Below are 14,316 nucleotides of genomic sequence, written 5' to 3' on the forward strand. Positions count from 1 at the left end.
TCCACCTTTGCAAGTCTAGCTTTTCCAAATAAAGTGGTGTTCTTATTTACAGAAAAAGATTATTTACATGCACTAAGCGAGACAGCAGAAAATGTAATACCAAGTCACTGAGGCAAACGCAACCTGGGAGAAGCTGTGTTTTCAATCTAGTCTCCTGCCTACAATTCCTTATCTCTATATTATTTCAGTAGACACATCTGACGGGTGCAATTAGTAGATGCCATCTGTTTGGGCATAATTTTTCTATTTTTAATATATAGTCCACCTTTTTTTATCATCTTTTGCAGAGAATCTGTGAAGTTTGAAGAAGCGGCCTTCCCAAGATGTACCGAATATCTCAACTGATGTCAACACCAGCAGCAAGTAAATGTAGGAGAACTGCTCTACGCAATTATCTTTTGAATGATTAGCCTCCTTTTAGCAATTTCCTTGCTTTGATTTTGCTGATACTCAGACCATTAACCATCTGTCAGTAGCTAGCGCTTCTTAAATGCCAGTGTTCACTTTGGCAATGATTTTGACTTCATTTCTTTCCTTGAAAGAAATGTGGTACTTTTCCTTTTAGTAGAAAAAAAATGACGAGTTTTTTTTTAGATGCCTGTGCATAAATGTGAAAGGAGATTGTTTATCAGCTACTATTAAGATGCAAAACTGTTTGTCTATAAAAAATGCTGAATGATTTTGATAGCTACTTGCAGAAAATATGGGCGTTGTTAAAACGGTAGTGGTTTCAAGTTTCTTCCTTCCTCTTGTTATTTTCTTCCCAAACTCTGTTTCTAAGCCTCCCTCACACACCCACAATTTTCTCCTTACAAGTCAACCCACCCAGTCTGAAACTCTACATTTCTTTCTTTGTCCTAGATATTAATGATCAGTAATGGGATCAAGTTTCACAGAGCCTGTCTGTCAGAAGTATCGTCAGCAGCACTGTACATTATAAAATTCTGCTTTAAAGTTTAGAATGTTAATCAACCGCAATTTTCCACAAGTGAAGTCTGTTGCCATGTCCTTGGTTAAACTGGAAGGAATAGATTTTTTTTTAATAATTACTATTTAGCCATAGGATGTATACATTGGAAAATCACACATAAAAACAAAATCTTAATTTCCCCCAACAATGTCTTTTGCTCATTATTTTACAGTAGAGGTGTCTTAAAATGCACTAATGAGGGAGACTGGGATGACTGAATCCCTCCGATTACTGAGTAAGCTACAATAACCAACACATTGGGTAACTGATTTGGGTTTTTTCCAGCTTCACACAAGTGGCTTTCTTCCTTCTTTTCATGAGCTCAGTTTGATGCTAATGATTTATTATTGCCTCATCCTGCACTAAGGAACTTCTAAAGGAGTGTTACATGTGAGAAGGGACAGAAGATAGACGCTCCTAGATTATTTCTTGCTTCCTGTGGAGCCCTGGTGACAAGTTGTATTAGACGATTCACTGGGCAGCTGCTCTGGTTGGAGTCTCTGAGAGGCTGGGGCTGAGAGGCTGGGGCGTCGGCTCCCCCACCTCTCACACCCTTCTGCTGCTTGCAGCCAGCCATGTGTGTTAGTGAGGTGTGGTCAATCTCTATTTCCCTCCCATGTGTTCATGCAGGTTCTTCCCGGTTGGACAGAGAATGTGCTGGAGAGCTATCTGCCACATGCATTTCCCCAAGGTATTCCACGCAGCTTTTCTCGAAAAATAATCAAGTTCCTTTCCTGTAGGTCTCATTTTTGTCATAGTCCCTATTTAAAATTAGATGTTTGCTATTATCCCATTTTGGTTTGGTTATATATTTTTAGTCTTACACATACATACACAGTATGAAAATCTGCCTAATAAAATAATGGATGTGTGTGGGGAGGGCAGGAGTGAATTGTTTTATTGTTTTTCTGGTGAGTGATGAAACTATTGAACACTGATGACAGATAGTTACTCTTTCTCAAGCTGACATTCTCTTAGATATGCTTTCCTATCTCATTTTATGACAGCAACAGGATTCTACACCAATGCACAAGTTGGCCAAATTTCAGGCCCCACTAAGATGTACAAATTCTACCATTTTGTTTGAGTACCACCATGGGGTCTCTTTTCTTTTACTTTCTCTTTTCCTGACACTGTGTGTCTCTTCTCCCTTAGGTAGTCATCACTTGGTGTTTCTCCAGCATTTTATGAAATGTGGCTATAGTATAAAAGGATGATGATTTCAGGACTTGCCCCTTCTTATAAATTCTAGGGCTCCTGATATTAGCAAATGAATCAGCTAAAGATGAACAAACAGCTTGTTTTAAAGCCAGATAAACTCAGGTTCATACACTATCTCAGGTTCATACACTATCTCTGCCACTTACTGGTTGTATAAAATATCTAAGTACAGATAATTTGCCCTTCTACAACTCATTTCTTTCTTGCTATAATGAAGATAATGATGACACCTTTTAGAGAGATTTGTGAAGACTAGATACAGTGTGGGCCCAGGCTCATGGTAACTGTTCAATAAATATTGTTCATTTAAAATAGTACTTTTGAGTGCATACAAGGTCTGACAATTAAGTTTATGACTTCTCCTAAACCAGGTACTACATAGCTCATTGCTGAATATCACTTTGGTCACCTTTAAGCACTCCTCTTGAGAAGCTATGCACTGATACTAGTGCCTGGTCCACCCTTCAAAGCAATTTTGGAGTTCTTTTTCAGGAATGGCCATCAAAGCTGTCATTGTATTGCCCTCGATGTACTGAGTGCCATCAAAATGTCTTCCTTTCCACATTTCCTTTATCCTTAGATAAAATAAAAAAACCCTTTGGGGGCCAGATCAGGTGAGTAGGGAGAATAACTGTTCTAGTACAGTTATTTGTTTACTGGATAAAACTCCTTCAAGAGAGTGCCATGTGAGCTGGTGCATTGTTGTGATGCAAGAGCCATGAGTTGTTAATCAAGATTTTCAGGTGAAATTTTCTTGTTTCTCTACTGCTTAATTGGTCTGCAATGCTTCTCATAGTTAGCCAATGATTTTGATGCTCAAGTCAATGAATTTTTGCCATGTTTTCATCAGTTCTGCTCATTACTGGCCACTCTGACCTCTCTTAATCAGTGACACTTTCTTTCCCCCCAGAAAACCATTTAATCCACTTGTACCCTGCTGTTGGCTCCATGGCGTTATCTCCCCAAACTTGGACTAGCATGTCCCTGATTTCACTTCCCCCCTTGCTGAGATTAACAAGAAATCTACAAATGTTTGTTTGTTGATCTAATTCAAGCTCTGACACTGTTGCAATGGCACACAGAAATGCACAACAATAATGAATGCCACTCAGCAAGACACAGCCACACATCGACACAAACATACCAAGGTTATGAAACACTGATATAGATACGGATTTACCAAGCTATGAGACACTGATATACCAAGGTTATGAAAACTTACCGAGCTATTTGTTAGTACAGCCAACATAAGTGCATGGTGGCAAGTTCATGAACTTGATTGTCAGTTCTGGTATATTAATTGCATGTAGACTTTTTATGAAAAAAATGTAACAGAATTACAGAACAAGAAGGTGGTTTGTAGAAGGATAAGAAACATTTTGCAACCTATCAAAGTACAATTAATTATGGAAAAATATTTTAAAGATTCTAATGATAAATGCATCCCTTCACCAACCAGTCTTTGTGCTATCACAGCAGGCATGTGCTGTAAACTTTTCCATAGGCCTGGTTAGTAGCCTCACAAGATGAGAAAGGGCTTTGTTCTTTAGGCAATTGAGCAAGTGGCTGGGCTTTGGTGTGCAGCTGGACTTCTGAAATTAGTTGGAAAGGACCTGCTAAACATAATCACGTCAAGGGTATTAAACAAGGAACAATGTGAGGGGGTCAGGGAGGCTGCAGGTGAGAACCATTTGATGTTGACACCTCAGACATTAGAGTACAGAGAGAAATCTGGATCTAAAACTCTGTATCCTCCTAATTGTTCAGTATGATATAGCTGCCCCATTAATTTTGGCAATTAGAAATTGATCTGTGAAAAAAGGTAGAGACTTTTCAGGCGTCCTCAAACTATAGCTCACAGGCCACATGTGGCCTTACCTAAGACATTTATCCGGCCCACAGGGTGTTTTTGCTGCTATTGCCTGTCCTGCTTAGCAGCCGACTCATCCCGGGGCCTGCAGTCCAGCCCTCCAATGGTCTGAGGGACAGTGAACTGGACCCCTGTTTAAAAAGTTTGAGGACCCCTGCTTTACATCTTATGTTTACCTGGATGGAGCTGAAACACACTCTTCTTAGTAAAGTATCTCAAGAATGGAGAAGCAGTTCAATAGTTCAATACTAATATGAAGCCAGTAGATGATCTAATATGAGCCACATAAGAGAAAAGCTCAAACCAATTCAAGGTGGGGGTGGGTGGGTGAATGAGGAACAGAGGAGAAGGGAGGGGGCTGGATGTGCTCCCACCTAATGGGCACAATGTTCAGGTGTATGACACACCTCTTGGGGACAGGACACAATTATAAGAGGGACTCTACCTAAAAAATCCAAACACTGTAACCTAATTCTATATACCCTAAAATTAACAGGAACAACAAAAAATTTTTTTAAATTTAAAAAAAAAACTGGAAAATACTCAGAGAAAAGATGTCAGACTATCATAGTGAAGGGATCAAATTCACATTGTATCGTATAAGGGTGAGTTGGATGAACTGGAAGACTTTTAGTATCAAAAGAAGACCCAGAGAGGATGTGGAAATTCTCTTAAAATGGCTAAATAAGTTTCAAATGCAAGATGAAAGAAACAGAAAAGGAAGGAAGAGAGAAGGGGAGAAGTAAGTGTTGCTTAAGCCCATACTATGTGCTAAGCACATTCTGGTCGTTTTCTTGTTCCATTTTCAAAACACCACCGTTTGTTGTTTTCTTATTTTACAGATAAAAATGCAGACTGAGAGGCGAAATGATTGGATTAATTTGGTCACCTAACTGGTGACAGTTGAAATTATGGGCTTAGGGTGAATTGACTCCAAATTCCAGGCCTTTTCCATTACCCTGCACTCCACGTCTGTTAGTGACCGGTAGGGTGGCTCAGTCCACGGAGGGTCCTTTCCACGGAAGGTGTGAAAGCAGAGATGCAGCAGTGTGTGATAGAAACACGGCAGATGGGACAAGCAGAATTTGGTGGGATTGGAGACGTGACCTTTAAAATTCCTTCTCATTCTTAGAATCTGTGATTCCCTGGAAATATAGGCTCTCAATTTATGTAATTACATAGAATAAATGTATATAGTAGTTTGGGGTTTTCTTTTTAACATCAAGGCAAACAACATAGAGATATTATAGTATCAGTGGTATTAACTGACAAAAAAAGCACCCCAAGAATTAAAATATATTCAGATCCTTTTTTTTTTTTTTTTTTTTTTTTGAGACAGAGTCTCACTCTATAGCCCTGGGTAGAATGTCTGTGGCATCATAGCTCACAGCAATCTCAAACTCTTGGGCTCAAGCAATCCTTTTGCCTCAGCCTCCCCAGTAGCCTGGAATACAGGCATTCACCACATCTGATTAGTTTTTTCTGTTTTTAGTAGAGATGACTCTTGCTCTTGTTCTTGCTGGTCTCAACACCTGAGCTCAAGCAATCCACCCACCTCAGCCTCCCAACATGCTAGGATTATAGGCATGAACCACTGGGGCTGGCCCAGATACTTTTTTTTTTGAGACAGAGCCTTGAGCTATCCCCCTGGGTAGAGTGCTGTGGCATCACATCTCACAGCAACCTCCAACTCCTGGGCTCAAGCAAGTCTCCTGCCTCAGTCTCCCAGGTAGCTGAGACCATAGGTGCCTGCCACAATGCCTGGTTATTTTTTGGTTGCAGCCGTCATTGTTGTTTGGTGGCCCTGGGCTGGATTTGAACCCGCCACCTTAGGTGTATGTGGCTGGCGCCTTAGCCACTTGAGCCACAGGCGCCGAGCTGACACTTTTTTTAAAGACCAGATTTTCATAGCCTGTCAGATGATTTCATTCAGCAACTATATATACTATTTATTTATATATTGAATCCTTGTTAGGCAAACAGCCCTGCCCTCCAGAAATGTATACAAGAATTATTGAACAGACATGCATACACACAAATCACAATGACGGTTAGGGAATAGGACAAAGTAATAAATTCGTAGGAGAGGAAAAATCAAGCAGTTTTGCCTGAAAAAATAATATGGCTCTCTTACTGTTGTCATCAGGGTTTAAATGTTAAATTCCTAAACTGTCTTCGTAATTTTGGTTGTCTTTTAATTATAGGGACATGTGATTTTTTTAAGAGGTGGGATTTTGCTTTGTTGCCCAGACTAGAGTGAAATAGGTACTCACAGGAATGCTCATAGCATATTGCAGCCTTGAACCTCCTGGACCCAAGCAATTCTCCTGCCTCAACTCCTGAGTAGCTGGTACTACAGGCACACGTCACCACACCAGGTCAATGTGGCTGCTTTTTAAATTTAAGACACATACAGATTTATTCAGTGTATTATGAGACTTTCCGGGATACCAATTCAGGGAAAGTGACCATTTGTACAGTCAAACTAGAAGGAAATTTCCAAAGGCAAAAAAGATCTCTTTGACTGCATGTTTCTCCTATACTCTGTATATTTCTGGTGGCTGCATAGTTATTCTCATAACTGTAATAGAGAAATTATAAGGAGAAAGCAAAGGAGGGCCATTCAAAGCAAAAGAATGGAGGGAATTATGAGCTTCTCGAATCTCAGGGAGGCTGTCTTGTAATTTTTCTATCCAGCAAAATAGACTGATGTCAAGAGTGCAGGTTCATCGTATGGTGAAGGAGCTGATTAGCCATAGTATTTTTATCAAAGGTTGAAACAGAAAGCAGCACTAACTGGCCCGCAGGTTAATGCCCAGAAGGTTATGAGTGACAACTGATAGCCATGAATGCAGACAGGCTGTTTACCTTCACAGTAATGAGACATGATTTTCAGGTGACTGGATGTACTGGATAGACATTTAAAGCCCTTTCCTTTTTCCTACTTGAGTTTTTCCTGTGATTTCCTGGATGGTGACAGTTCCTTTGAATGCTGCTCTGTGGACCCCCTGACAGGCTTTCACTATATCTGTCGCCGAAGTCCCAGACTTCTCACCAATGGCTACTATGTTTGGACAGAAGACAGTTTCCTCTGCGATGCTGATGGCAATGTGACTCTGAATCCATCCCAGACCCGTGTTATGTACAAGGAGAACTTAGTTAGGTGAGTAGAGGATACCACATAAAGAAACCTCAAATTCAATCCACCCATTAGTCATTCATTTATTCATCTCTTCATTCAACCATCATTTTTAAGGACCCCCTTATTGCTCCAGAGTGGAAATTTAAAGGGAAATAAGGGGCAGGATAGACAACATTAAGACAAACAGAAGTACTGATGCGATAGGGCGCAAGGATAGAAAGCTGCACAGGGCGCAGTGGAGGGAAAAAGGAAGGGAGGGGTGTTTTACTAGGGGAATAGATAAAAATAAGCTTCCTAAAAATGATGACTGATCTAAATGTTGAAAAATGTAGGCAGCTAGTTAAAAATGAAAGTAGGAAAGAGGACTTCTGGAGAGAGGGCGCAGGCTTAGGGTTCTGAGATACCCCGATACAATGTGCGGAATGGCAAACAGTTTGGCAGGATTCCAACTTAGGATGGGAAGGGGTGCTCTGTGGGAAAGAAGACTGAGCACGGAGGCAGGGACTGGGTGGAGGGGGTTAAGTTTCAGGCCAAGGAGTTGGGCCTGATTCTGTAGATGAAAAGGAGTCATTGACAAATGATCGGAGTTTGTTATATAAAGATAACAGTGATTGCAACATAAGAGATGGATTGTGGGGTGTGTGGATTTGTGAGTGAAGAGTGAATAGAATGTAAACAACATAAAGCTTTCAGTCCGTGGATTGAAAAAAAGTCAGTAGCAAGGATAAGAGAGTCAGGATTGGGGGAATAGTCAAAAGGCATAGCAATAAGATAGTACCTGGTCACTGCACGTGTGAGGTCTGAGGACGGAAGGGCAGTTTTGTTAAAACTGAAGACTCTGGCTTTGTCAACAAGATGTACAGAAAGACCATTTATCAAGACCAGGAATACGTAAGGAGCATCGATTGGAGGAAAGGAGATGATTTTGAATCAGTGAGCTTGGGCAATTACATTCATTTTCTTTTGTTTGAGAACCACCTACATGCTGACAGTCAATCAGCTATTAATACAATAATGCTATGTAACAAATATTAATAACTACAGATTACCAGGGACATATAGCAATGAATGCACACTTGTTAGGAAGTCAGTTGGTACAGGTTGATGTAGTCTGGCCTACATGAGGCCGAACTTGGCTTCATGTTGATATCAAGTAGGTCCCACGTAAGTCTTTTTCTTGGGACCAGTCAACATGAAGAATCTTCCCACTGTAATCATAAATGCAAGAAGACATACCCCAACAGCAAGTATATGTCAAGCCTCTGTGTGTAACAATCTGCTAACCTTCCCAAGTCACATGGGCAAGCTGAAGGAAGGGTCAGGGAAATACATTCTACTCCTGTCGAAGCATTTTTGCTGAACAGTAATCCAATTTGCCACACTGCTGATCCCTATGCTTACATAATGGGATTTGAAAGTTTTTGGAAAGGTAGAATTACAAGATTAAAGTTAAAAATAAAAACTTTATTTCTCAACATGAGCTACGTCAAGTTCAAAACATTTTTGTAAGTGATGATCCCAGCCAATCATTCCATCCCTGAAGAACTAAGAATCTTGGGAATTTAGCCATGTCAATGCAGTCTTTCTTATATTATTATTAACTAAAGAAAAATGGGTTTCCTCTAAAGATATTTTCTGATTAGAAAACAAAAAAAATTAGAAGGAGCCAAATTAGGATAGGACTCTAAGGTCTCATTCCCCCTCTGGATTTGCACCCCAGCTATGTCACTTACCAGCTGCATAACCTCAACCAAGTAACTTAATCTCTCTGTGCCTCAGTTTCCTGATCTGCATAATAGGGTAATAATAGTAGTTATCTCATAGAGCCATTTTGATAATGTGATAAGGGTAATAATAGTATTTATCTCATAAGAGCCATTTTGATAAAGCACAAAGAAGGCAGCCTGACAAGAATAAGCTTTACAAAGGCATTAGTTGTCTCTGCATTATTTTTAGTCTTTCTCTCATTGTAGATTGTGAACTTTTGCACACAAAGTTTTGCCTTTTATGAATCTCAGTGTTCTTGACATTGGTCCAAGGACCTTACACACAGAAGAATTTTGAGAAACTTCTGTGGAATTAATCAAGTGAATGGACTTGGATTGTAGAGATGTACTCTGTGCACCAAATCACTTTTGCTAGATTTTGAACTCAGGGTGACTGCTATCATTGTTCACTATGCTTTCATTTATCTCCAGGATATTTAGGAAAAAAAAGAAAATCCGCCATTCTCTTCCTTCTCTCTTCAACCTCCGTGCCTCTAAATCTTGGCTGCATGGAAGTTTCTTTGGTGATGTTGATTCTGCAAGTGAGGATGTCTGGTTGGAGGAGGTCAGGAGGCTGGATACAGACCACTGCAATGGGAATGGTGAGTTTGAGCATTCCCTTCCATAGTGAAACATCATTTCTAAATGGGTAATCCAGTCAGGTGGTCTTGGACCAATGTCAAATCCAGAGAGGATGATAGTTATTTTGATAGAGAGATGGGCCATATTTTAAAAATTCACCCCAAGTTCTTTCCACATTTCCAGTGTTCCAAATGTTCTTTCCATGTTTGTACTTGTGTGATTAAAGTACAAATGTGTCCATGTAATGCAAATTACCATAATTTAAATGTGTAAATTATTAAGTTGATATTACTGGAAAAATACTTGCATATCTCCTGTGGATGTTTTCTGTATGGGATTTGATTGGAGAAAGGGTACTAGGGTCAGATTTAGAAGACCAAATCAGCACTCTAAGGTCCTCTGTAGACTTGGTCTCCTCTGGATTTGCACATAGCAGCTATTCACTTACACACTTGGATGGTAATATACTTTGCCAAGTCAATTTGTAGTTATATATATACATATATTATACAAATGTTAAAATATCTAACGTGTACATATTAGGTACACAATGTATACCTATGAGTATTATGTGATGTACATTAATATCAATATATATAAATCTGTGCATACATATGTATGTATATAAGCACAGTGATGGAAATAAAACATTTTCAAGATTAAAATAGAACAATGACTATCAGGCATATCTCAATGCCTGGTGCTTAATAATTATTTGCATTACTAGAAGGGAAATGACAGATATTTATTAGGCACATGCTATTCTTCAGGCATTGTGCTAGGGCTGGGGATATAAAGAGGAATATAAACAATGTGACCCCATCTCCTTGAGCCTTAGTGTTTACTGGGGGTGGGGTTCAGACTTTCATCAAATAATTATACAAACATAGTACAATAATTGTGGCAAGTGCCATGAAAAAGGCATATAATGAGGACTTTGACCCACTTGGAAACTCAGGGAAGGTTTCTTGTGGAAATGGCAATAGGTCTGAGTGCTAGACAAGGAGAGGGGCTTTCCCAGGCAAAGGGGAAAGGGAAGAATAGTCTGTGCTGAGAAGACAAAAAAGGCTGGAGCCTGAGGAACCTGGTGGATGGATTTGCATGCATGGTTTGAAGCATGTTGAGTTTAAGATCCTTTGGGACACCCAGGGGGCAATGTCATGGTGGTGTGATATTTATAATCTGGAGCTCATGGGAGGAATATGAGTTTAAGCTATTCATCTGGGAGTCCTCTCAGTCTAGGTGGCCACTGAAGCCTTGGAGCAGATGGGATGGATTAGGAAGAGGGTGGAGTTGGCAGGAGAGCCCAGAATGGAACTTGGTGAACTCAAACATTGAATGGGTGAATAGGACAGGATCAGCTTGCAAAAGAGATAGAAAAGGAGCATCCAAAGAGGTGAGTAAAAAACCACGAGAGTGCTGTGTAGTGTCAGGAGGGAGGAGAAGTGAGCAGCGGTAAATCATGCTGGCAAGGTAAATAGGGGGGGGACAGAATGTTCACTAGACTCATTGGCCTGGAGGTTATTGATAGGGAAGTGAAAGTGGAGGAAGAGGGCCAGGAATAGGGTGAAGAGTGGGAGGTGAAAAGACAAAGGCATGTCCTGTTGAAGACTCTTGCATGTCCTCTGGGAAGGAGGTGGAGGCAAGTGAGAAGACTGAGTGAGCCTCCGCTGTCTCCTCCTCCTCCTATCAGCAGTCGGGGGGGGGGGGGTGAGCATGTGTCAGTTCATCAACAGTGGGTCTAAAAGGAAAGCACGTCTGTAATCTACTTCGGCATGTTATATACTTAATTGCGTTCTTTCATTTGTTAATTCACTCATCAGATGCACTGAGTACATGCTATTTGCCTGCCACTGTACTAAGCACACTTTCTTCAAAGCTGAAAAAGACAAAACCTTAATCTTGAGAAGCTCCTGGTTTAAAGCAGGTAGATAATGTTCGCAAATAAGTTGAGTATAACACGTGCAGCCCTGAGAGAAATTTATAAGCAATGTGCAAAGAGAGGGCCAGAGGGTTCCCCAGAGGCGGCAATGTTAGCCCCACATGGAGGGGCCTATGAGGTCTTCAGGGGGAGGCAACGTCTGCGTGGGTCTTACAGGATGAGTAGGATTGCTGGGCAGGGACAAGCTGGAGTGATAGTCCCAATTCCTTATTCCCTCTTCCAAACTGTAGGGAGGGTGGGCTAAGTCCTCCGATGGTTTCTTCTCTTATGGCCTTCTTATCCCTTAACAAAGCACACAAGGTCCTTCGAATATTTTTTACTTTTCCAATTAGAACTGGCTGAATAACTTATAGGTTCAGTGCAAAATACAGTTCAAGTCCTACTTTTTCAAAAGTGTTTAAGAATTTCACATGCATTAAACCCAGCATGAGACCCTGCTTAATGTGGGGCCCTGTGCGTGGCACTTTGGAATGTCTGTGTTGCTGGTCTTATCTCCAACTTCACTTTTCCCTGTCTCTTATGTCCATTCCACTCTGATCATGCTGATGTGCTGTCACCTTTTTGAAAGGACCAGGTTCTTGAACACCTCTGTGGCTTTGCTCATGTTGCCCACTTCACTGGAATTAACAAATTCATTCATTCATTTGGAAGATTTTATAAGGAGCAGCTATATTCCAGGCACCGTTCTTCCCAATGGACGGAGTGGTGAATAAAACAGACAAAACAACTTATTCTCTTGGAACTTGAATTTTTGTAGGAGATAGACAATAGAGAAATTACAGTAGAACTTCAAAGCTGACCACCTCCCTACATTGACCACCTCCTTAAGTTGATCGAATTTTCATAGACCAGACATGCACCACATGTATATACCAGTACAGTGGGCCTCCGTATGTTGACCACCGAGGTATGTTGACCAGTTTGTTACAGTCCCTTGGGTGGTCAACTTACAGAGGTTCTACTGTATATGGCAGGTTAAAAAGTGGTGTGTAGCATGGAGAATCAAGAGGGGAAGTGATAGTAAGATGGTTAGGGAAGCCCTCATGGAGAAGGAATTTTATAAATTGACTTAAAAGAAAGAACCAAATGCTGTACAGACACTGGGGAAGGAACAACTGAGGCCGAGGAAATGCTAGAGCAGTGGTTCTCAACCCTCCTAATGCCATGACCCTTTAATACCGTTCCTCATGTTATGGTGACCCCCAGACATAAAATTATTTCAATTGCTACTTCATAACTAATTTTGCTACTGTTATGAATCATAATGGTCTTAGGCAATCCCTGTGAAGGGGTCGAGACCCACAGGTTGAGAACTGCTGTGCTAGAGCAAAGGTCTGGACTAGGAGCCAGCATGGGGCTGAGAGAATGAGGGGCCAGGTGGGAAGAAGCTCAGAGATGTGGGTGCCAGACGTGAGGTACAAGTGGGAAAGCCCTCTCCTTGCACTGTGGGACCATTTCTAAGGCTTTGCTTCTGTGCTGAGCAAACGGAGAAACCATCAGAGGATTCTGAGCTGAGAAATAACATGATTTAATTCACATTTTGAGAGGACATCTCTGGTTGCTGGTTCAGATTAGATGTGAGGTACTAAAACTGGTTCAGAGGCTGCTGGAGTGATTCTGGTGGGAGATAATAATAGCTTGAAGTGAGATGACAGCAGGGTGGTAGTGAGAAGTGGTAGGATTCTAGATAGATTCCTTTCAAAAGTAGAGCCAAGAGGATTTGCTTATGCAGGCTGAGGGAGAGAGAGAGGGAAGGGTGCTTACCATAGGCTGAATGCTTTACATTTTGTTTTTTAAAAATGTCACCTATTTATACACATTATCTTGTTTAAATATCCCCCAAACTCCTGGAAAATAGAACATATGATCATATTTATTGTAATTACAATGAACTGAGGTTTAGGGCTAAGCAAGGCGCCCAAGTTCATTTACTTTATACACACCAGAGTTGGAATTCAACCTAAGTCTGTCTCATTTGAAAGTCCAGGCCTTGCTTTACTGCAAGGAAGGGTTTTGTTCTCTTCAAGGAGAAGTTTAGCATATACCTCATAGCCCAAGCCCCAAATGAAAGTTAAAAGGCTCATACAATGCAATAATCTTATAATTTAAGTGTGAACAAATTATATGTCTGCTGTTTTTCTCAACCTGCACCCTCAAAAGAAAATGCAAATGCTACACTTTTTTTCAGTAGTGTGTAAGACTAAACTGATTTTAAAAATTCAGTAAATGCCATGAAGTGAGGAAACAACTCCTTATGTGGACAAGCAGTTAATTAAATGGAGTGTGTTTCAGCTCCCCACAATAACAAGGATGTATCAGGAGGGCGAGGAAAGGAGAACGAGGCAGGACACAGGGGACGAGGCCACAAGGATGAATGGGAGATATGCTCAGAGTTTTCTGTGCCATGTTGAGGAGTTTGGATTTTATCTAAACAATCAAGGAAGTTTTTGATTTATCTTAAGCAGGGCAGTAATGATATCGGATTTTGATCTTTCCGAATTACTTTTGCAGTGGCAGGATGTGAGAATCGGATGGGCAATAGTTTGCAAGTACTCAGAGGCAATTAAAACCAGCAAGCACGCTAAGGATGTGGGTCTGGAAATAAAGGGAGAGATTTAAGGAATATCTTTCAAGGCAGAATTGACAGGTTGGTGAAAGACTGAATGAACTGGTGGGAAAGGGGGGGATCAAAACAGATGTATTTAATTTGGAAGACTGCGTGAAAAATTCTGCCAGTCATCATGTTCAGCTTAATGCAAATTAGCTTTGAAAAGGTGAAGAAGGCTGAGTGGTGCCAAAAACAATGAATTCTATTTCACACGG

At 40.8% G+C, this 14,316-nt stretch overlaps 1 protein-coding gene across 1 annotated transcript in view; it reads left to right on the forward strand.

Moving 5' to 3' along the window:
• Nucleotides 1-287: 287 nt before the first annotated feature.
• The window catches only part of TMEM71 (transmembrane protein 71), a 35,706-nt gene continuing 21,677 nt past the window's right edge, over nt 288-14,316 (forward strand). Inside the window, exons 1-4 of the mRNA XM_012807000.1 lie at nt 288-363; nt 1,601-1,661; nt 7,012-7,224; nt 9,402-9,571. Of these exons, the coding sequence (XP_012662454.1) occupies nt 324-363; nt 1,601-1,661; nt 7,012-7,224; nt 9,402-9,571 (484 nt within the window). The 5' untranslated portion in view covers nt 288-323. The remainder of the gene's footprint in view (nt 364-1,600; nt 1,662-7,011; nt 7,225-9,401; nt 9,572-14,316) is intronic.

The sequence above is a fragment of the Otolemur garnettii genome, unplaced genomic scaffold, assembly GCF_000181295.1.
Source record: "Otolemur garnettii isolate 467f Iridium unplaced genomic scaffold, OtoGar3 scaffold00062, whole genome shotgun sequence".
Lineage (NCBI taxonomy): Eukaryota > Metazoa > Chordata > Mammalia > Primates > Galagidae > Otolemur > Otolemur garnettii.